Source organism: Diabrotica undecimpunctata, chromosome 5, assembly GCF_040954645.1.
Source record: "Diabrotica undecimpunctata isolate CICGRU chromosome 5, icDiaUnde3, whole genome shotgun sequence".
NCBI classification, from domain to species: Eukaryota; Metazoa; Arthropoda; class Insecta; order Coleoptera; family Chrysomelidae; genus Diabrotica; species Diabrotica undecimpunctata.
In genome coordinates this window covers 14,779,912-14,802,128 of record NC_092807.1, presented here as the reverse complement: position 1 = coordinate 14,802,128, position 22,217 = coordinate 14,779,912, and the positions used below count along the sequence as shown (strand labels likewise).

General features: G+C 32.9%; 1 protein-coding gene across 9 annotated transcripts in view; it reads right to left on the bottom strand.

Moving 5' to 3' along the window:
• Nucleotides 1-2,112: 2,112 nt before the first annotated feature.
• cyst (rho guanine nucleotide exchange factor 18 cysts) overlaps nt 2,113-22,217 on the bottom strand; it is a 252,082-nt gene continuing 231,977 nt past the window's right edge. For all 9 annotated transcript variants that reach the window (XM_072531560.1, XM_072531564.1, XM_072531562.1 and 6 more), the window contains 7 exons: nt 19,115-19,297; nt 18,645-18,889; nt 17,478-17,710; nt 16,304-16,490; nt 12,077-12,341; nt 11,258-11,526; nt 2,113-8,107 (listed from right to left, as the gene is read on the bottom strand). In XM_072531560.1, coding sequence (XP_072387661.1) covers nt 7,895-8,107; nt 11,258-11,526; nt 12,077-12,341; nt 16,304-16,490; nt 17,478-17,710; nt 18,645-18,889; nt 19,115-19,297 — 1,595 coding nt within the window. In that variant the 3' untranslated portion in view covers nt 2,113-7,894. The remainder of the gene's footprint in view (nt 8,108-11,257; nt 11,527-12,076; nt 12,342-16,303; nt 16,491-17,477; nt 17,711-18,644; nt 18,890-19,114; nt 19,298-22,217) is intronic.

Below are 22,217 nucleotides of genomic sequence, written 5' to 3'. Positions count from 1 at the left end.
AACTATTAAGATCGATTAAAATAAGAAAAACCAGTTATTTCGGTCATTGGCTATGTAAAGAGAAAAGTACTACATTCCTCAATATTAAGGGTAAAATAGAAGGGAAACGGGGTATTGGAAGAAAAAAATGTCCCGTCTGCGTAATGTTAGAAACTGGGAAAGTCTAGGCTTTTAAGGACTTATGCGGACAGCTGAAGATAGAGAATTGCTTGCCACCATAACCGCTAACCTCCAATGATGCAGGCGGCACATGAAAAAGAAGAATACTAGCAACTCCTGCGTGGTAAGTAAGAATACACTGATGCTTAGAAATATGAAATATTTGTCTAGTATGTTACATCTTACATGCATAAACTTAAACATTACTTAAACAACATTAGATATGCCGACGACGCAGTAGTTTTTGCAGATAGTCTGGACGGTTTGCAAAGAATAATGTCGCGTATATCAGATATAAGTAGAGAACACGGACTTGATCTTAATACGAAGAAAACAAAGTACATGGTAGTCAGTAAGCGCGAAATATTAAATACACAGCTTTTGGTTAACCAACATCCAATTGGCAGAGTGGACAGCTACACATACCTTGGTACCAACATTAACAGCCAATGGGATCACTCCAGTGAAATAAAACAACGTATAGGAAAAGCGAGATCGGCGTTCATAATGATGAAGTCTCTTTTCAGAAGTAACGATTTACCACTTGCTACCAAAATCTCTCTCATTAGATGCTATGTATTTTCTACGTTATTATACGGAGTAGAGGCCTGGACACTTTCCGAAGCTTCTTTAAGAAAACTCGAGGCATTCGAGATGTGGTGTTACAGACGTATTTTAAGAATTTCATGGGTGGATCGTGTGACTAATGTTGAGGTCCTACGTAGAATAGGCAAGGAATGCGAGATTATTAACACCATCAAAGAGCGCAAACTAGAATATCTTGGCCATGTTATGAGGAATGAACAGAGATACGGCTTGTTGCAACTCATTCTTCAGGGCAAGGTATTTGGAAAGAGACGACCAGGGAGAAGAAGAATATCTTGGCTTCAAAACCTGAGAAAGTGGTTTAATACATCGACAACCGGACTATTCAGAATAGCAGCAAGCAAAGTTAGGATAGCCATGTTGATCGCCAACATCCGGAACGGATAGGCACCGTAAGAAGAAGATGTTACATCTTGTTGCACTGTGCTTAAACTTACTTACTGCGAAGTATGGCTATTTTTGGCACCATTTTTCAATATCGAAATCTTAAGTCACCTAAAAAGCGTCCACGCCAAATGAAGGTTACGGACATGACAAAATTGTGTCTCTAATTCATTCTTATGTAATTCTCTAATGTCTCAAATTCATTCTACTAGATCTGTAAATAGAAAACTTGTGAAAGGGTTGTTTTTGAAAGCAATTATATGACGTGTTTTTTCATCTTCAAGCCTTTAAGCGTTTAACCGCCTTTTGAAGTAATGAAATGGACCAAACCTTATAATTAAATTTATGTAATCACCAAGAGATAACAAGAAATTACTTCCGTCACAAAACTTTAAACATAAACCTATTTAAGTCGTACTAAGTGACCTGTGTTATGACCTTATCATATTGTTTTCTCTTATAATATTGAAATGAACAATAATATTTTGAGTTTAATAGTTTATCATTTTATTATTAAATTAATTATAAAAAATGTAATAATAAATATCCATAGAAGCCTTAAGAGATCGTAGCACATTAGTCCCTATGTCAAGTAATGGTTGTTAGTTTTTTATTTAAATTTAATAAAACAAATTCGTTATTATAATTCTTATTTTTTTTGTTGTAATTTTTCTTCATGTGCCTCTAAACAGATGATTTTATAATAACCATATATTTTCAACATTTCTCCCTACATTTTCCTATATCCTGACAATACGGCAACTCTGTGAGAAAATGTCACCGTCACAACTAGATGGTGTGCAACTGTTTTATAGGGAAATACCCAATAGTATTTTGTTTTAAAAACTTTTATATTTCTACAGTTTTTATTTTTCCTGGACCATACTAAAAGGATTAGTGATGTTTGTTAAACAGATTTTTTTATGTGTTAAACAAAACCACAAATAAAGAAAACTTTTAAAAAACAATTAATGAAATTTATTTCTTATTTATAATATTAAAAATTTTACATCTTTCCTTTAAATATCCTTTAAAACATTAACAAAATTCCCTATAAAATTAAGTCCCTTTAATTTTGCCGAATGTAATAAAGAACAAATTAAGTAAAATAATTTCTGCTTTTATCGCGTTAGATAAGTATTATTAAGTAGAATTCGATAAATAAAAAATTATTAAGCATTTCTAAAAATACATGATATACAGTTCCTGTAGGCTATTCCTGCCATTGTTATACAGGGTGTCGAAAAAGCTGGTCAGATTATATTACGATTTCTATCGTTGAACCAGTGAACTTAGGACAGTAACTTACGTTCAGTGGATCAGTTGGTAGCGCTGTAAAATTCAACAAGACACGGTAATTCTCATGTTCGTCGGATCGGTACTAGTCTGAGGATACTACAATTGAAAGCTTTGTAAAAACAACTATACTGAGTTTACATAGACCAACACAAAATATATTTGAAGTCGATTTTATAATAATTGTCCAATATTAATCTAATTATTCTATTTTAATCGATGCATTAATGCCACGAGGCATACTGAATCTGCTTTGCTTTCTGTATTATATTTCAATAGGAGATTACATTTGAAGTTGTAGTCATAAATATGTAGGACAGACCAAACGACGACTATCCGCCAGGGTAGACGAACATAAACTAAGCTTCAGGAATAAACATACCTCAGCAACCTTACTCGTTCATGACAAATAACTAACTCGGGACATAAAACAGACAGCACTCGATTACAATCTTAAGTAAATGAGTTATTGTAGGAGTCTGTAAAACTTTCCCAGAAAAGGGAATGTATTCTAATGTATTTTTGAATGATAACTACCTTGATAGCGCAATAGGCAGAGCATTACTTACCAAACTTTGCCTTAGTGAGTCACGAGTTCGAATTCGAGCGGGCATAGTAATTTCTGTATCCAATAAGAACAAAAATTTCCATGTTCGTAGTATCGGTACTCGTCCAAGGTGCCGCAATCGGTAGGGTATATTAAATGATTTGGAAAAAAAACTTATACCGACTTTCGGCAATGTTACAAAAAGGCGTAGCCTTACAAGAAATTGGACAAGCTATGAGTGAAAGTAAGATTCGTGATTCGTAGGATAATTATTAGAAGATTAGACAGTGAAGAGCATAAAACACCAGGCAAGGCTGAACAAAGCTGGTTTTTGGAACATTTAGCTCAGCACGTATCAAATCAAATCCTTCACTTCTCAGTAGTGACTTACTTCTATGAGGCATACTTAGTCTGCTTTCTCAGTGCCATATCAGATAAAAAAAATCATGTAGACGAAAAATAAAAGTATTTTTACAACATTAAACAATGCAAATAAAAACTAAAGAGTTCACTGTAGGTCTCTGGTAAACTTGCCATCCAAATACGTTGAACAAAGCAACCGACGAGTATTATGGAGATTGGATGAACATAAATTAAGCCTAAGGAATACAAAATAGACCTTAACATTATAACGTCTTAACTCATCAACAATGTCAAATTAGATTTTGAACAATGAAACACTCAGAAATACAGGAAAGATATTCTTTTATCCGAACAACCAAAATAACTGGATGCTCAAATCCTAACTAGTTATTTGAATGGTAACTGCTCCGGTAGAAAGTTCTTATAACGAGATTTTAAATGTTATAGTGAAGAAAGTTAATTGTAGGCCTAGAAAAGAAACATTTTAAAATACTCGACAAACAACTACTTCGAATTTTGTCGATATACTTACTTAAGTTTTAGTTCGATGGCTTTCCAGCCATCAAAACCGTATTCTAATTTATGCCGATCTTCGCGACACCCTGTATATTTCGTAGAAATGTAACTAAAATATAATTTACCTAAAAGTTAATTCCTAATTAACGTAAAATGTTATATATAAAATGAATAAATAATTTATAAAAAGTAAGAATCGTATTTAAAAAAATTTAAATAAAATGAGAAATGTAAAGATATCACACTATATCACACATATAAACAGATTTATACACGATGAAGGTTTTGCTTTCTTCTCATTCGATCCAATAGATTCGATCTGTACTATACTTTTTTTCTTACTAAGTCCGTCCAACGAAATCGGAGCCGCAACTATGACGTCACAACTTACTATTCCTAAAAGAGCTACAATCCTAAATTACACGAATATTCACGAGCATTTATATGCGCAAATAAATTACGACAAATATGCATTTTAAATAATGACAAGTTATTCAAAATTCTTTTAATTTATGTCTAAAGAGAAAACGGTTTTTTCACTACAATCTTAATAGACCTAAGCTGATAAGTTGTGTGTAATTATATGTACAAAATGCCAAAATATGTAGATGATTAATGATGGTAATGAATGACTTTTGAATTAAAATTAATTAAAGAATGAATATTTATTTATAATCGCGTTTTCTTTATCATATTTTCATTTTCTTATTTTGTCGTTGTAGCTACACTCTTAAAAGTTGGTTATTTGGAAAATTTCCTGTGTTACTCTCTTTTTTCGACGATTCGGCAACGCTTCGTACAATCGTGTTAGCTAAACTTCAAACAGATGACGTAAAACGGATTTAGTAGGAAAAATCCTATATATTCACATTATCAGTAAAACTATAAAAGATTCTAATCTTCTAATTTAAAACTTGAAATGATATCCTAAAATATTGTATTGTCACAAGATTTGAGTATATTTAAGAATACTGATTCGAACGAAATTTTCGAGGAAGACGAACGAAAGTACAAGATTAAGAGCGGGCAATACGTCAAGTTTGTTTTATCGAGTCGATTTTAAAACAAATTGGTCGGTTATGCAGCTAAAAACAGCTATTGATGGAAAATTTAATACTAAAACCATACAATTCTTGTTATGTGTACGTAATAGGTGCAAAACAATCTTATAAAAAACTAAAATTGATACACTTCAACTACTGAACAAATGGGATCACTCTTTTGGAACCTGTCATTTGTCATATGTCAATTTGAATGAGTTTAAAGTGAAAACTGACAGCATCACCTAGCTGTGTTTGAATTATTTAAAGACTTGCATTTCATCCATTTAAGCCAAGTTAACTACAAAACCAACCATCACGTTTTTGTGTATTTCAACTAGATTTACAAATTTTAATACAACGTATTAAAACTTGATGCAAACAAAAATGACGTAAACCCTAAGTGAAACGTAGATGCATCTACGTTGATAAAATGGGAAAAAATTCGAAAAATGAAATGACAGATCAGTTTACAAAATCACTTATTACAACCTATTGCTAAATAAATACTACTATCATAAAATGAATATTATAAGGTTGATAGATTGATACATTTTAAATGATTTTTGTTTAGAGCGTTTTTGAAATTTTAAATTTAAAGCAGATTGAAATAATTACTCTACATACCGATATTGAGGTTAAATAATTATTTTATTGATTTCATACAAATCAAAGTTCAGTTATTTACACAATACCTAAATTTTGTGTTTGAAACAATTAAAATAATAATATTAAGTTGTCAGGACTTAGCTTGACACGTACATCGTTTACGAAGGTGGAGTTACATTACAAATTTTTAGGAAGTTTCACTAGATGGCGTCATTAATAATATGCATGATCAAAATATTTGAAGAATTCTGGAAAATACTTGCATATAACAAAGTACAGGACATAAAATAATTACGTCAATGTCTTTTAATTAACTTATGTTATGTAGCTAATGAGAATACTTTGTAGGTTTGCTAAATATTTCAAAATGCAGATGATCTGTAATATTTCGCCAAACATTCCACAAAAAATTTTTTTGGTCTCCTATTTCTCTTGTGGACATATCTGGATGTTTAATGTATAACTTTAAAATAAAATTGGTCCACTATTGCAGTGTGACCAACATAACAGTTATTTTTAATAATATCTCGTTTTTGACATTTTTCATCCAGTGCATATGATATGTCAAAATTTGCAGCAGAAACAATAATTATTTTAGAAAAAATTTAAAAAGCGGAACATGGTTTAATTATAAAGTTTGTTCACTTGAAACGAGACTCTATCTATTGCCAGTCCTGTCGACCAAAAACGATCAGGTTTGTCACATTCAGAAAATGTTCTAACAATGGTAAATGCAACTCGCAGGATTTTTCGACAATACGCGACATGAAACTTTGATCCGTTTCTACAGACATAGCAGTAACTTCAACGCCCAGCGACTATGACCAAGACCGTCTGATCGGTCTGAAAAGTGATGAAGACTGTTTTTTGTTACACAAAATATATTATTTACATTGTTTACTTGTAAAAGGCTGCACCAATACCTGGCGTAAATTTGGGACGAAAACCGTCCCCGCTATACCCGCCCACAATGCGGCTTTTGCACAAGGCGACAATACCACAAATTGGGAAGCAAATTAATAAATTGATCGACCATCCACTGTATATACCAGATTTGACTCCGTGTGACTATTTCCTGAATGGTTCAGAGAATGCTGTTTTGTCAGCAAAGATGTATGACAGAAAGTGTGATATAACTTTTTGTGAAGCTCCGGCAAAATTATTTTCATATGGGATAAAAACAGTTGGAAACTAGCCTTGTCATGTGTATTTGCCACATAGGTGACTATGTTAAAAAAATGTTTTCCAATCTAAAAAACATGGCTGGGAGGTCGCCATCTGCAACGAATAATGGGATGATAGCTGAAACTTTTGGGGAGCTCCAACAAAATTATATTTTGTAAGAGATAAAATGTTCAAAAAGCGTCTCGTGTAATGGTATCAAAAAGAGAATATGTTGAAGAATATTTAAGAAGGATTTAAGAAAAAGGTAATTTTTTTCTTATTCAGTATGCGAAATCGTGCGTTTTCTTACCTAAATTAGATTAAGTTGGGTTATGTCAAGCCACCATTGTTTTGACAGAAATATTGATCTCTAAGGACCTCTTAAGTAATTTGTTGACATTATATTGAAAATGTATTTGACTTGAAAATGAAAAAGAAACGCCACTTAAATTGAAATTAAATTATATAAGGACACTTGATGTATTTCAAGTGATTTAAAACGATATTCATATGAGCAGCAAGCTCCACATGTTAAAATTAGATAATTAAATCACCAAAAAAACACTACTACCCAACGTGGAAGGTTGAGGTTCACCGATAATGATAATTTGGACAAGTTAATGGTCAAATATGATGTAGGTATCAATTTTATTCTGTTAAATTAACTTCTGGCCGATTATATTTAACCTACTACTTGTATCATACCCACCTTGATGATTTACGAGCTCTTGTAAGAAGGACAAAGTGAAAAGAAGAATCTACTGTTTCAATTACTATTGGAAGACTACCAACATCAATAAAAATCAGCTTACAGCTTTTTAACAAGCGGAATGGACTCACCTCATAATTTGTCAGATGTCATATGTCAAAGCTTAATAGCTTTTGACAACTTATATGTCTCTTTATGTGTTATACACAATAGTTTTATTGAAGGTATTATGAAAAAAAGGATTTGAATTATTCTTCTAGTCAATATTAATAATAAATTATTGTTTTCAGATTGTGTGTAACTAATAGTTAAATATATATATACTATAAAACCTTGTTTGGCAATATTATACATATAAACGTTGAATGTTGCGTAAAAATCATTCAAAATATATCAACCACGTCAAAAATATAAACAAATTAAAACCACGTTGATAACAAGATCCTATACCTTCGTATTAATAAGCGAACAGAAAAAATGTTTAGTCCTGCTGGAGAGTCGTCAGAAATATATTACCTCTTCGTCGGTGGGCGGTTGTTGATCGTTCCTGACCTTGAATTTATCCGGCAATTTCGGATAGGTATGTGTGCGAGTCGCTTTGGCTCCTCCGGGGCTTTGGCATTGGCTGGAGGGAGCCGAGTTTGGCGGAGAGGCCTGCATCATCGCCGGACTTGAGCCTGTTCTACTGTGCACGTGAGGCGTAGTTGTGGGAGTCTAAAATTGTAAAAAATAAATTATTATTTTCTTCCATACAATCCATTTCAAGAATACGCTTACAGAACTACCCTAACTAATAAAGTAAAACAAAATAGTTAACAATTATCTTTCTTTTTTATCTCGTATTAGTTGGATACTATTATATAGCCATAAATAGAACAAATTTGTATCTTGGGTTTTGTGAGTATATGTCTTACAATCTACACTTTAGAATGTACAATGTGTCTAAATAGTACATACAATACAACAATGTAGTGAAGACACACGCCAGTCAGAAATGTTATAAAGGATGAAGAAGAAGAGTAAGAGTTCCAGACGAAAAGGATGGATATCTGAATGATCGATCCTTATTACCAATACGACCGTCAATGTACAAGCTATGACCTCCACCAGAAGACTTTATATTATCAGTAACTACAGAGACTTTACTGTAGACTATAGGACCATACAGTTCTCCTTGTAGTGAACTATCAAAATTTTTATTAAATATTTTAAAACCAATGGCAAATAAATATGACACATTTATAAAAAATACGCAACATTTTTTAAATAAATTATCAAATACTGAATTTAATTCAAATAATACTTTAGTAAGTTTTGACATAAATAGTTTATTTACGAATGTGCCATTAGATAAGACTTTAAATATAGTCAAGACAAAATTAGAGAGTGATGATACATTGGGAACTAGAACAAGACTAAATATATCAGCTATAATGGAGTTAATAACATTATGTACTGATAATACATATTTTCAACTAAATAATGAATTCTATAAACAAAATTTTGGTCTAGCAATGGGCTCTAGTTTATCTCCATTATTAGCCGATATATTTATGGAAGATTTTGAAACAAATATTATTTCTAAACAAAATTTAAAACCCTCAGTATGGTGGAGATATGTAGATGATGTATTCTCAATATGGCCTCATGGATCAGAGTTGTTGGACACATTCCTAAATAATATAAACGATAAAGAAACGAAAATAACATTTACCATGGAAAAGGAATATAATAACACATTACCTTTCCTGGATGTTTTAATCTCTAAGAACGATACTGGATACGAAACTCAGGTGTATAGAAAACCAACACACACCAACAGATATTTAAATTTCAAATCAAATCACAATATTAATATTAAAAAGGGAATCATTAAATCCTTATACGATAGAGCCAAAATTACTTGTTCTAACGAAAATTCGTTCTTGGAGGAAAAACATTTGTTAACATCTGTTTTATTAAAAAACGATTATCCTTTATCGTTTATAAATAAGGAATTTCCAACAATCGATCGAATAGAACAAAACAACTTAGAACGAGATCCTACAGCATATACAAGGAATAATACGAGGAAAATAACAATACAATACCATACATAAAAGGATTATCGGAAAAGCTTAAAAGGATAGGAAATAAATTCAACATTTCAACAACATTCAAAACAACAAACACATTGAGATCTATTTTGTCCAAAACCAAACCTAACAATGAACAAGAAAGGACAAGGAATTGCATTTATAAAATACCTTGTGAATGCGATCAGTTTTATTTAGGTGATACATCAAGGCCATTAAATGTTAGAATAAGTGAACATCAATCCTATATTAAAAATAGAGAATTTGATAGATCTCAAATATGTAAACACGCATGGGATAATGAACATAGGGTTCAATGGAATGATTCAAATATAGTCCTAAAAGAAACGGATGGTAAAAAGAGAAAAATCAAAGAAGCGGCTCTAATTATGCTAAATGAGACCAATTGTGTCGCGAATTCCTCGGCAGAATGTAGTAGGATCTGGTTACCCATATTGAAAGAGGAAGTTATTAAAAGGAAAATACCAGTATTGGTAAGTCAGTAACATATAGAGGATATATCATTTATGTTTTTTAAATAACAAACATATAAAATCGGAAAATGGTGTTTATTGAAGGTAAACTAAATGCACGATCAAATACTTACCATATCGGGATAGTATTATGAGGTTTTTTTCCTGGTTTTTCCCTCATAATTTACTATGGAATCACTAACAGGAGAATTTTACTGTCATCATGGCATGTATTTGTCTTTTTAAAGACGAATTACATGTTATGATCTTTTCTGACGGATATTCTCAAGTTAAAGTTGATTTCATGTAATCGAATGAACTATCTTATAAGTAAAGTCGTCCCAGGAACGCAACTCAACAATATTGGCAATATGATTTTAAAGTCGTCTACTTTAAAATGTATAATGTATGTCTGAATTGTCAATATAGATGAGTCAGATAAAATTAAATTATTAGAAGAATTTTTCACTAAGTAACAAAAACAAAATTTGTTTAATTTACTAATGTTTGTATTTTGAGAACGATTTCCGAAGTGGAAATTGAAACGTCAATAAACTTATTTTAACCTTTATTGTGGCTTATTCCCATTTAAATAGTAATTACTTTAAAATGCCACAAGAAAATAGCTTCAGAACAATTTTTTTACTCGATATTAAGAATCATTGCTCAATCCAACCATTAGTAATAATGTCTTCTCCTGACTCTAACCCCACTCCTTGAGATATACAGACATTTTTGGCCTAGAAAACAAAAATCGCTCGCTCTAACTTATTTGTGCCTGTAGAGAACGGACATATTTCTCGCACCTCTCTCTGATCTTGGTGTTCGTACCGAATAGACGTGCTTTTTCGGTCTCTCCTCTTGGATGTTGACTCCTGTAGGGAACAGATGTGTTTTCCGCCTCTTTTAGTGAACAACTACTCATAAAGAGACAGTACAGTGAAATACCGCTAATCCGTTATATACAAGAATCGGTAATCCACCAAAGACAATTAAACGTCGTACGAGAAACAACCGCGTATGAATACCGTGAATGAAAACCTGCTATACGATAATTGAAACCTACTTATCTACACACCGCGAGTGTATGTAACAATGATATTGGTAAGCTTTTTTATAAACTTTTGATATTTGCTATTTAGCTATTGTCCATACAACATTTAATTACCTCTCCTAATTATTTTGAACCAACCCTGTTGATACAGTCTTAAAAATCTTAAAATAAGTTTATAATTTCGCATATGTACATGCCTTAATAATTACATTTTAGATGTATTTTACAAATAGTCTTAAATTAGATGTTTGACACAACCTACCGTTTCTCCCGAAGGAGGACTAAAACTATTATCTGATCCTAATCTCTGATATCCAGATGTACTGGTTCTTCGAACTTTTTCGTCTTGGCTCAACTTCAACGGCAGCATTTGTTGTACACCTCCCATAGTAGGTTTAGGAAGGTCTCCACTCAACTTCGAAGCTAACTTCAGAGGAATCTGTTGCCTAATGTGTACGTTTTGAGACACTTTTTGCTGATTTGTGGCGGATATTAGGTTTAATGGAAGTTGTGATTTTACTTGCAGATTCCCTAAAAATTGCAACGTTTATAATTTATATTTAGATATACGTTTCCAAAAAAAAAAGAATTTAAGAAATGTCAAGGGAGGAATGAGAAAGAAAATCATAGATCCTGGAGGATATGTTGTTAAAAACTAGGAAAACATAAAAATAAGAATGTATAAAACGATATTATAAGGGGCTAGAAAGGTAACCCTTAAACGGAATAGAGAAAACAAATAACGAGCTCATTTTTGTATGGCTTGTTTCTATCGTCAAATCACTATTTAATTGAAAAAATTTAGGACGGTAGTAGATGAGGAATAAGACATCAAAATACATAAGTAAAGAGGACCAGACACCACAGGAAAGAATATAAGAAATACATCTTGAAAAATGCATGAATCTGTTTGAAAATGCATAATTACAGAGAAAAAAGAAGAAAATCAAAGTAAATACATTAATCATCTTGTTCAATACTGAGTTAACAACTTCAAAATGTTGAAATGCATTCGAAGGAAATATTTCTTTTATCTTGAGTTAAAAATGATTCACAACTATCAATAAAAATTCTATTTTACCTTTGGCCCACTTGGAATCTTTCCTCCTGTCTACGGAAGAAGATGAGTGCGTTAAACTACTGCCTCCTCCTGAAGCGCTTGTGGCAGAAGAAGAGTCCGATTGAGGACTGCTGTCTTCCGAAGTCTCCTTGCTACTATCATCGGCGATAACCGAGGGACTTATCGGAACGTTACTTAGTAATCCCTTACTAGACAGCATCTCCATCTTCCTGAATAGTTGTTCTCTTTGCTGTGTGATGTCTTCTTGTTCGGCACGAATTTGTTCCTAAAAAAACATCGTGGTCATTGATTGAATATTAAAAAGTGGATGAAAATTTAATAATTGTCTAGTTCATTCTGTTTAGTCCAAAATTAGCGAACCTAAAGGTAAACGTTTGAAAAAAAAAGATATAAAAAAAGTCGGAAAAACCAGCATGAAGCAGTATACAAGTAATTAAACAGTTAAAGCAGTTAAAAAATTGATGCTAACGAAACAGTCCTTTTCCGTTTCGACGATTTTGCTTTCGGTAGATGGATAGGTTACAATCTTCTTATTAATTCACACCTCTGCAGCGGAACTCAAACACCGTTCTTTCTGATAAACTAGAAATATCTTCCCGAGCTTTTGCAATAAAAGTGTCTTTGATGTATACCGCACTGCCACCATGTTCTTGTGAACTGCTTCTACAATACGAAGAGATCAATTTAAAATTCCGCACATTGTAGTCCCGCAGTTGTTCTTCTATTTTCTAGTGCTCAGTTAAACAAAGAAGCAAAGCATTCATAATTATGTTCTTGGATAAAATTAATGTCATCAATACTTGTTTTATTTGACTGCATATTTAAGTGGATTACTGATAATTTCTTTTGGTGTAGGCCGTAGACTGTCTTTTGACACTGGGGTGCCTCCATACATTCTGAAAATGGTTAAAAATTACACCGTTCGGCCATAATTCTTGCTGCATTAAATGAGGTATTTTTAGTTTTGGAACAGTAATTTTAAATGAAATTTTGTACTTATCTGTCCTGGTTTTCATTTTTTCGCAGATAACGTTTTCATCCAGTTTTCTTTCTTTTAGATAGTTAAGTATTTCCTGAGCTTCCGTTATTGGATCGAAACCTGACATTAAAATAATTAAGTCGAAAAACTAGACTTATTCATAAGTATTTATAGAACATTTATTTATTAGAAGAATTTAGAATGTTCACTCATATGGTAGATATAGCTTGTGAAAATTCCTGGTTAGAATACAAAGAGAAATCCAGAATAATGAATATTCCCAAAAATAAATTGTTGGACTTCCATCAAGCACTAATGGATCTTGTACAACACCAACCACTAAAAAATTAAAGACGGAGCAGAAGCCATTAAGAGAAGTTCGTTTTGACTCTTGCTTGCCAGAGCAAGCAAGGTGCAAAGTGTAAAAATAGAAGTTGTCTGAAAAAGACACACATAAAATTTAGCAAATGCAAACTTTATTTATTGTCCGTGAACGCAATTGTTTCGTTGATTTTCATTCAAAATAAATATGTTTTTTACGATTTTTTGGGTATTTCTTTTACATGCGCGACTCTTGAGCCACCACGGTAGTTTTAACGAACATTACCCAATTTTTTTCAAAAAAAATTGTTTTCATTGGTTTGTTTTCATTGGTTTTGTTTATAAATCTTTAAAAAAATCATATACCTCAACCTCTAAGTTTTAAATTTTTATCTTTGCAAACTAAAACTCTTGACATAAAGGGTTAATTATGAATTTTTGGCAAGACTGTGTATATAAAAAACGTGAAATTGCACGCTGTAACTCTTTTTAATTTAAACTAAAACAACAATTTAGAACTTACCCGAAAACGAAACATCGTTTATTCATAAACGGTGTGATATAACACCTCTCACATTGACCACCGCACAAAGATAAATAAATATGCACAGATTGCATGCTGTGTACACAAACGGATATATAAATATTATTAAGAAGTTAGTCATATAATATAATTACCTAATTATCTGGATTCTGAATAAAAAATAGCAAGCGATAATTAATTTGCAATTCTAGTTGAACTAACCGCTCCTAATATGAAGTTAACACAAGGTCGTGCAACTTTTAAATGCTTGTGTTAACAACGGTATATCCTAATCGTTATTCTTGAGTGATCAATTCATAGGAAATGCGGCTAAATTAGACAAATGGTCGAAGAATACGGACACCTGAAGTTTTTTGTACTTCCAATTATATATTTTCTTTGTTATATACACATGAGGACAAGGTAAAATATTAAATCAGGTTGGGTTAATGATTCAGTTGCATGTTAAAATTAGTAGTTAAAAACAAAATTTTTATTTAAAAAACCGGGTTCATTAATTTTATCTTATTTTTAAATATGTTTATTTACAATTTTAATTAAAATACACATATTTTTCACAGTTTATTGATACAATCTGCAGGAATAGAATATATCTGAAATAATTACCTATAGTGACACTATAGTAGAAGTCACAGTTAAAACGCAGTGTTGGTCTTACAACGCGCAGCGATGCCGTTCATGTCGGCAACTGGCAGCTAAACTGAAATGGAAATGGGCTGGACATAACAAACGTCTTACGGGTGGCCGATGGAATAAAGAAATTGGGAATTGGCGACCATTGGTGGCCAAAAAACTACGAGGAAGACCGCAAATGCGATGGAGCGACGATATTAAAAGAACTGCAGGGACCGTTCTACTTAACTCCACATACCCTTTCACTTGACTCCACACCATCTCAATCGGGTTCAGCTCGCAATGGTAAGGCAGCAATCTCAAAATCTTAACGTCATATTGTTCCGTAATTGTTTTAATTTTGTACTTGTCGTACTCGTCTCTAAATGTGGCCGTAGTATCCAGTAATTCACTTTTTAGGTAACCTTCCTCGAAGAAAATGTTCTTTTCGATTAGCCAATCCTTGATTTGCCTTTTGTTCTACAATTTTTTTGGGAAATCAAATTTGAGGAAGTGTTATGACGCGTTATCTAAAACTCTTTTCTTTGCCTTTCGGCAAGTTTGGAATTAACGTCTTCTTAAACCATTCTTAATATAGATCCCCGTCCATTTAGTCGTGGGAATCACCGGTTCCCTTCTTGGCCTATAAAGTTAATTCAGCCCATGTCACAAAACCAGTTTAGCTTCCAACATGAAGAAGAACAAATCTCTTTGGGTTGGAGATTTCAGTCCAGTAGAGAGCCCTTTATGAAGGAATCTCGTGGATTTTTGATCCTTGTGTCCCTCCATTCCTTTTTGACTGAAGCACCGACGTTAATCCAAGACTCATCGATATAAACAAGGTTTACATTATCCTTCTTCCTCCTTAATGTTTTTATTTGTCTGAGGTACTTGTGTTTCCAGGTTATGATATCATTTCTTTCCATCATCTCGACCTCTCAATGAATATCTTCATTGTCGGTAACTTATCTATATTTATCAATTTGCAATAGCGTCCATTGTAAACACATCCTTTGGGAAATAACGATCACTATAATCGCAAAGATATTCAACAACATGTACAACTCTGGAGAAATACTAACAGAATGGCTGAAATCTGAGTTCATTGCACTTCCAAAAAAACCAGGAAACAAAAAATGCGAAGATTACCGTACTATAAGCCTCATGAGTCATCTCCTAAAAGTGTTTCCAAAGATAATTCATAAGAGAATCTACAAGCTGTGTGAAAGTCAAATTTCCCCCAACCAGCTCGGGTTCACAAATTCTGTTGGTACTAGAGAGGCTTTGTTCTCAGTACAAGTCTTATTTCAGAGATGCAGAGACGTCAACTGCGACGTATACGCATGTCTGGTTGATTACGAGAAAGTGTTTGATCGAGTATAGCCAATGCCAATGCCATTGATAGCCAAGATGATGCAAATACTAAAAGAAACAGGAATTAACAACCAAGATCTGAAAATAATTAGAAGTCTCTACTGGAATCAGACATCAAATCTCAGAGTTGAAGGTGAACACACTGACTATGTGAAAATCATGCGTGGAGTGAGGCAAGGTTGTATTTTGTGTCCTCTGATCTTCAATATGTACTCTGAAAAAATATTTATCGAAGCTTTGCACGAAACTGAAAAAGGTATTCTACTAAATGGTTACCGGTTAAACAATATCATATATGCAGATGACACTATCTTACCTGCACTGCATTCTAACTGTGGCTTTTACTATAGTAAGTAAACTATTATATTAGATTATATTATTTGTAAAACATACTCACTTGCAACCTTTGCAACTCCGCCTTTTTCTCTTCCAGTTCTTTGGTTTCCTGTTCTTTTAAAGCATTCCAAGCCGCTTTCTCCCCACTCAATTTATCCTGCAGGTTCCTAAGCTCTTCTAATTGTTGATTATGTCGATATTGCTTTGAATCCGCACCACCTTTCAATGTTACATTTTGAGCTTGTAGACTAAAACAGTAACAGTAATATATTTACTATATACAATATAATTACAGTAGACTCCCTCTATAACGAGAACTGAAATGACAGACTAATTACCTCGTTATAAGCCAATCTCGTTATATCAGACAATCATAATACTGTGCATACATATGAATCTGTAGTTTTCTAAAACATTAATTTCCTATAGTGAAGCCATTTGGAGCAATATAAGATGCTAATAAATATTGTTTGAATGGCGTTTTTGAAAAAAAGTTATTTACTTTTATTGTGAATGAAATATATTAAAACATAAAAGAGTTGTTTACTTTTATTATCAATGATATACGTTAAAACAAAAAAGCTGTACTTATATTTTTTTCCAACTACATAATGTATAAATCGTATTTTCAAGGATAACATAAACTATTGCTTCTGCAATTTTAAGAACTCTGTTATTTTTAACTGCTTTAAATGGTCCAGTATCATTCTCTCATATATTTTCTAAAGATGTGAAATAGTTGTATTTATTCATTGTAAAGAAGTTTATTGCGGGCGGCAGTTAAGTTTATTGAGGGGCTGTTTGAAAAGGTATTTATTTATAGCCACGACGGGACTAAAAACGTAAAAAACACGTTTTTGGATCTTCTTTTCTCTCGTTATAACCAAATTTACCTCGCTATAGACGGTTATAGTTCAATAGAAATTTCACGGGACATCTAATGTATCTCGTTATAAGCGAAACCTCGTAATAACCGTGTTCTTTATAGAGGGAGTATACTGTATTTTACGTTTTCAGAATTAAGTCATTAAATGTGTTGTAACATAAGTCATCCATTTGCGTCTACTAAAAATATTGACGTCAATATTCAAAAGTGCATGCAATTTATTGTGTGAAAGTTTTTAGTAACAATAACTGACGTGGATGACTCATCACCTATTTCGCTTCCAAATTTCAAGCAAGCGTACAATAATATATCCGCATATAATACTAGTGTAAACTATAAATAAATTTACCTTTCATTTGTTGTCATCAACTGGGAAATAATGCACAACAAGGTGTAAACGTAATGTGACAACTGAATAGCAGCCAACTGTTGCTCTCGTCCAAGTGACAATAAGGCCGGACCGTCAGGAGCCGTTGTCAAATGCTGTTGAGATTGTTGAGGGGATTCGCTATTTACATTTAAAATATTGCCATTTATTAAAGGCCCTCCTGTTATCACACAATTTCTATAAGGCAACCGTTCCTGCAAAAAAAATTATTAAGTGAGAGGAAAAAGAAAATTGACAACTTTTTGGAGTGCTGTATAGACTTAGAAGACGTTAGACTACTACTTGTTTGCAGACCTCAAAAGGTACTCAAGAGTGTCGCTGAGAGATACTGCTCATCGAGTCCTCGGCCTAAGAGGTTCTCCTCAGTTGCTCTAGCAGAAGTAAGACCCGCTGGTGTGTACATGATAATTTCTCGCTTGTTCATTATCGCGGTTGGTGTTTGTTTGATGTCAAGAGAAAATATTTGTAAAAATGAATCTTCACCAAGGGGATCTTGTTTATTTGTCTAGGAACATTATCACCAGAACACAATTAGTGGTTGATTGCAGAGCGATTCCATAAATAAATGCTGACAATGAGGAAACAGGTAAATACCTCACAAGACTCCGTTGGTTTATCAGTAAGACATAAATAAAATAGCAATATTAGATTAGCAAGATATCAAATATCAAACGAAAATATCTCAGTGGGTGTGTGGACAGCGAACCTAGTCTTCAAATGAGAGTCCAGTCTTCTGACTGGAAATTCATCGTCTTTTATTCTCAAGAATGTACTTCTGACGGTTTTCCCGAGGATTAGGGAGCGAATCAAGTCAGACAGCCAATACGGTGCGATTATGGGTCTGATAATACGATCGGGGTGCTGATTGGTATAAAGATGGCGGGGTCCGATGCGATGGGTATGAGATTTGGATCAAACGAGAAGATTCGCGCGAAAAGTGAGGAATATTTTGAGGTTGTTCTACAAACAGGCATATAATTTTAAGACAAGCCTTAGAATTCTGTGTATTAACTTAGAAGAAAGCTATGTTGATAAATAAAATAGATTTTTAACTAAAAGTTGTTTTATTAATAAAGCCTGAGGCTTACTGATTACAGTGTTGATCTATATTTTAATGTATATACTTACAAATAGTCTTGAATCACCAGGTTTGAGATTCTCAAAGTCGGGAGTACCAGCGGGTGTTCCGGACGTTGAAAGTTTCTTTCCCAGCAGTTTAAAGGGACCCTGGTTGTTGTCGAAACCGCCAAACGTTTCTGCCCGTTTCGGCAGTATTGGTGAGACGTAGGTTTCGCTTTGGTGTTCACCTGCAGAGCTGACACTTCTTGAAAGATTCGTGCCTGTCGTGTACAATGAACTCGCCAATTGACTTACTTCCTGCAAATAGACCAAGAAATCTTTTATATCAGGTACAAATTATGTTTATAAACCCAGGCTAATATGAAATGGACCAAAAGCTTATTTGATACACTATGTGGTTTTGCCAAAATAATACTTTTATCACCTAAAGTAATTATAAAATAATGAAAAAGAAAATGTAATATTTATGTTTAATTTAAATTAAATTAAACGAAATATTAATAATGTAAAGTAAAAACTTGCCTGCACAGCCGTTAGGACTACCTTCCACATCTGACCAGCATCAGCATTTTCGCTAACCAAATGCCTATAAGACGGTGGCGAAGGCGGTTCTAATCCTGCTGCAGCCAACAGTCGCAGCTGTAGTGACATCTTTTCTTCTAATAATAAAGCTTGCTCTATATCTTTCTGCCGTAGTTGTCCTAAAATCAACTCTTTAATTAAAGCGAGTCAAGTAATCCGATGAAGGGTTGTTTTATGGAAGAAGGAAATATTTATAATCGCAGGGAAATTTTGTTTTTAATGTAAAACATGCAGGTCTAAATGCACATACATGATTAAGTGTACACAGAGCTAGTGTATTGTTGTCTAAAGGTATTTATTATTTAAATTTAGTAGTAGTTTATAGATTCAAGCCTTTACGTCTTATGAAAATTTTTATTTTTCTACACTGACATCGTTCAGTTTCTCATTCGTTCATTATTTTTATTATTTTCGTAGTAATGTGAACCCCAAATATAAAATACACATACAACTTGGCAAATTTCACTTTGTCTCTAAAATGCGCAAAAAAACTGGTAAAACCCGAAAAAAAAAATTAAGGATAAAAATTTGGGAATAGATAGTTTATTATTAAACAAAATTACAATTCTAATGTGCTTCCACATTAGAATATGTATTTCGTAAAATATGGAAAACAATTTTTTTAGAAAACTATTATCGGCATGACTTAACCTTAAAAATATGTCAAATTTTTTTTATAGCTTCAGGAGTCTCTAAAATATTTCTTTTTTAACTCCTACCTGGTTGCAAGTGCACATAAATTAAGTAATATTCTTCAATTAATGAATTATTAAGTCAATAATATAAAAAAACCTCAAATGTTATGTGAATTAATAATATATTGAATTAAAAAAATTATAGTTAGAAAAAAGTTATATATACACTTAAGTGCAAAACAATCGACTCAAAAGCGATATCTGAGGCTACATTTTCTGTTTCAATGTAAGAACTATGAAAATAAAAAGATCTAATGTGCATACAATAACTTTATTATTGAACTTACAAAAACTGCTATTGCGTTATTTGGAAGACGCATTATAAAAACAACATGCAATAGGAACCGAGTTTCCTAAATATTCATCATTGGAAATAACGCAAGAAAGACGTTATGAACAGAGAAATCATATATATATATATATATATATATATATATATATATATATATATATATATATATATATCGGTTTCAAAACGTCTTGCGTCGTTGTCCGATGCCTAATTTCCACGAATTTCTATCATTCCATTGTTCTTCGGTCAAGTCTCGGGAGCTCATTGACTTTGTTATTCCCTCCTTCCATGTTCTTTTTGGTCTTCCTCGTTTCTTACGATTTGGTGGTATCCTTTCTATGTCTGTTGCCAGTGATCCATCTACCCCCATCCGATTCCTTATTTCATCGTTTCTAATTCTGTCTGCCCTAGATATTCGAAGTGATCGTCTAAATACATCCATTTCTGTTGCTTCGAGTTTTCTTTTATTGCTTTCTGTTAGTCTCCATGTCTCTGTACCATAGGTTAAGCTGGTTTTTATGAGAGATTCATATATATTGTATTTTCGTCTTTTACCAATTTCTTAGCTCCAAAGAACTCCGTTAAGGCATCCAATTGTTCTACGGGCCTGGGTTATTCGTTTTCTAATTTCCCTATTGTCTGTGCCTGTGGTGTCGAAATCAATTCCTAGGTAGGTATATTCAGTGCAGAATGCAATTTCGGTTGTGTCCATCTGAATGTTGGATAGTTCTGCGCCTATTGGGAGATATTTTGTTTTTTGTGTATTGAGTTCTAAACCCGACTTTTTGTATTCTTCCTGTAGTTTTCTGGCCATATATGTCAGGTATTCTTTATCGTTGGCTATAAGGACTTAATCGTCTGCAAACTGTGGGGTATATAGGCAAGTTTCTCCCAGGTCAATGCCCATTCCTCTGCACTTTCACTTCCACTGATACAGTGCTTTCGCCACGTAGATTTTAAACAATGTGGGGGATATGCAACACCCCTGCCGGAGTCCCTTGTTTACAGGAAATCCTGTAAACAGAGAAATCATCAATTACAAAATGAATTTCTTTATTTTTCAGCATTTGATATTACCACCCCTACTCCTAAGTACACTTTCCAATCGATTTCGCATGGATCGGATGACTTTTCTAATAAATTCTTGTGGCATTGCATCAAATGTATCACTAAGCGCAGCTCTTAATTTCATTATGCTTCTTGGTGCATGATTTATATCCCAAACCCTTCGTTTAAGCTCATCCCAAACTTCAAGCCCTTTGGTATTAGGTTATTGTCTCTACATCTTCGTTTATTAATAATAACATTAATCATTGTACACAATTATCTTATAAAAGACATAATTCAGATTGTTAGTGTGCACGCGCCGCACCAATGTATACCGCGTTTCCCGCTTTTTTACCTGTCTTTAGCTGCACCATTCATTGTTTTTTCTACAAGTGTGTTCTATTATATATATATATATATATATATATATATATATATATATATATATATATATATATATATATATTTATGTAATGTATTTTATGTGTAAAATTGTCATTTTTATCAATCTTACTATTTTCCCTGGCACTTGGAATTCTTTTAGCGTTTTGCACTCCGTCATTTATTCTTTCCATCTTTCACATATTTAGTCTTCGTCCACTATCGTTTCCTCGCTTATCTTTTACATTCATCGTTCTTCCCTGATACCCAGTTTTAATGTATTTTACCTCTTTGTAAAAATTTTTATTTCATTTTTCTTGTAATTTTCTTCAAGACGCTTTATTTTATCATCCATATACTTTGGTTTCCGCTCCCTTAGGATTTTCTTCACTTTTTTTCGTTGTTCGGCATACCTTTCTAGGTCGTCTTGTTTTTGCGATCGTAAACTTTTTAATCTAAAATCTGATCTTTTTTTAACTCTGTTCTACATTCGTCATCGAACCAGTGGTTTTTTTTTCTAAATCTATCGATGTCATATCGATAATAGTGTTACGATAAAAATCCTGGCCTAAAAATAACTGTAAAATATATGATGACTAATATTCTGTTTTGTTGTAGAAATTT